The 2,833-nt window shown below is 46.9% G+C and overlaps 1 protein-coding gene across 1 annotated transcript; it reads left to right on the top strand.

The window, feature by feature from the left end:
* Positions 1-1,610: 1,610 nt before the first annotated feature.
* LOC130285261 (protein FEV-like) lies at positions 1,611-2,534 on the top strand (the record flags this gene model as incomplete). The annotated part of the gene is made up of 1 exon (XM_056536612.1): positions 1,611-2,534. A coding segment is annotated over one exon (558 nt), but the record flags the coding sequence as incomplete, so codon positions are not given.
* Positions 2,535-2,833: the final 299 nt, after the last annotated feature.

The following is a 2,833-nucleotide window of genomic DNA, read 5'->3' as shown; positions in this document are numbered from 1 at the left end:
GTACAGGGATATGGGGTCCGCACCTCACAACCTTATAGGATCTGATACCACAGGACACAGCACAGGGATATGGGGTCCGCACCTCACACCTTATAGGATCTGATACCACAGGACACAGCACAGGGATATGGGGTCCGCACCTCACACCTTATAGGAACTGATACCACAGGACACAGCACAGGGATATGGGGTCCGCACCTCACACCTTATAGGATCTGATACCACAGGACACAGCACAGGAGATATGGGGTCCGCACCTCACACCTTATAGGATCTGATACCACAGGACACAGCACAGGGATATGGGGTCCGCACCTCACACCTTATAGGATCTGATACCACAGGACACAGCACAGGGATATGGGGTCCGCACCTCACACCTTATAGGATCTGATACCACAGGACACAGCACAGAGATATGGGGTCCGCACCTCACACCTTATAGGATCTGATACCACAGGACACAGCACAGAGATATGGGGTCCGCACCTCACACCTTATAGGATCTGATACCACAGGACACAGCACAGGGATATGGGGTCCGCACCCTCACACCTTATAGGAACTGATACCACAGGACACAGCACAGGGATATGGGGTCCGCACCTCACACCTTATAGGATCTGATACCACAGGACACAGCACAGAGATATGGGGTCCGCACCTCACACCTTATAGGATCTGATACCACAGGACACAGCACAGGGATATGGGGTCCGCACCTCACACCTTATAGGATCTGATACCACAGGACACAGCACAGGGATATGGGGTCCGCACCTCACACCTTATAGGATCTGATACCACAGGACACAGCACAGGGATATGGGGTCCGCACCTCACACCTTATAGGATCTGATACCACAGGACACAGCACAGGGATATGGGGTCCGCACCTCGCTCCATAGTGGTATTAGTAAAATGCTTTATAGTTGTATAGCATTATTAATGTGTTATATTGTAATATTAAATCACACTATGACAGTGTTGCTTATCCAGGGCGCCTCCATCTGTTACAAAACTACAACTCCCAGCATGCACAGACAACCAAAGGCTGGAGGCACCCTGGTTGGGTTACTGCACTATAGTTCTGTTTATATGATAGAATTATTGCTGCTTCAGATGTTATATAGAAGTATAATCTATAATCTATGATGAAGATCATCTGATGCGTTCTCCATATCAGTTCAGTTATTATAACACAAAAGAAAAATAAATAATAATTAAAAAAAATCAGTTAAGATAAATTTAGATTTTCTTTATTATTATTCCGATTAAAAAAAATACAACAATAATAATAAAGTAATAATTATAATAATAATCAGTTAAGATAAATTTAGATTTCCTTCTTTTATATTTATGATCTGATTTAAAAAAGTTATAATAACTAAAATAAAAATAAAAACAATAATAGTTAAAATAATACAATAATAAAAATAATAAAATAATCAATAAAATAAATAAGATAAAATAAATAATCAGTTAAGAAAAATAAAAATGATAGTAGACAGCTAAGCTAAATTTAGATTTCCTCCACTGAATCTTCCGATCTGATCCATGTGTTTTCCATTGGAGACGGTTGTCCCCTTTATGACCGGGCCCTCTGACCTCTACGTCTTGTGTCTCCTCCAGGCAGTGGGCAGATCCAGCTATGGCAGTTCCTCCTGGAGCTCCTGTCCGATCACTCCAACGCCAACTGCATCGCCTGGGAAGGCACCAATGGAGAATTCAAGCTGACCGATCCCGATGAGGTCGCCCGACGCTGGGGAGAGAGGAAAAGCAAACCCAACATGAACTACGACAAGCTGAGCCGCGCCCTGCGCTATTACTACGACAAGAACATCATGGCCAAGGTCCATGGCAAGAGATACGCCTACAAGTTTGACTTCCATGGCTTGGCCCAGGTGTGCCAGTCTGCGCCCAGCACTGAACAGTCTCTCTACAAGTTCCAGTGCAATCTCCCGCACTTACCGTTCCCCGGCCTCTCCAAGCTGAACCTCATGACCTCCGGGGTCTCTCCCGCTGGATTCTCTTACTGGCCCGGGACCCCCTCAGCCCTGTACCCCAGTCATAGCCTCCAGTCCGCTCCTGGTGGATTTGGCGCAGTGTCCACCCCTCATCTTAGCTCCATGAACAGTGTGGGCAACATGAGTGCACATTACCATTAACTCCTTGTATGCCAGATACTGGGAAGGACTGGGCCATCTCCCAGAATATTTGTGAATAAGAGCACAGGTCACTAGTGAGTTCATGTTGTATCGGTCACTGGCAGCGGCTATAGGAGATCTGTCAGGTCTGTATCTGGGAGCGGCTCAGGACACAGGGGAAGGGGCTGAGCTCAGTGATGTCTAAGATTTCACCCAGAATATTCATGGATAAAGCTTTGTCTACTGCCAGGACACCGTGAGGAAACCTGTGAGTCCTGATCTCTGCATCCGCTCATAGAGAAAGCCTGTGAGTCCTGATCTCTGCACCCGCTCATAGAGAAAGCCTGTGAGTCCTGATCTCTGCACCCGCTCATAGAGAAAGCCTGTGAGTCCTGATCTCTGCACCTGCTCAAAGAGAGAGCCTGTGAGTCCTGATCTCTGCACCCGCTCATAGAGAAAGCCTGTGAGTCCTGATCTCTGCACCTGCTCAAAGAGAGAGCCTGTGAGTCCTGATCTCTGCACCCGCTCATAGAGAAAGCCTGTGAGTCATGAGTCTCCGCCCACTCATAGAGAAAGCTTGTGAGTCATCAGTCTCCTCCCACGTATAGAGAAAGCCTGTGAGTCATGAGTCTCCGCCCACTCATAGAGAAAGTCGAGGAGTTATGAGTCTCCACCCATTTATAGAG

The sequence above is a fragment of the Hyla sarda genome, chromosome 8 (assembly GCF_029499605.1).
Source record: "Hyla sarda isolate aHylSar1 chromosome 8, aHylSar1.hap1, whole genome shotgun sequence".
Lineage (NCBI taxonomy): Eukaryota > Metazoa > Chordata > Amphibia > Anura > Hylidae > Hyla > Hyla sarda.
Note: the sequence above shows the minus strand (reverse complement) of the source record. Positions and strands in the feature narration are given on the sequence as shown.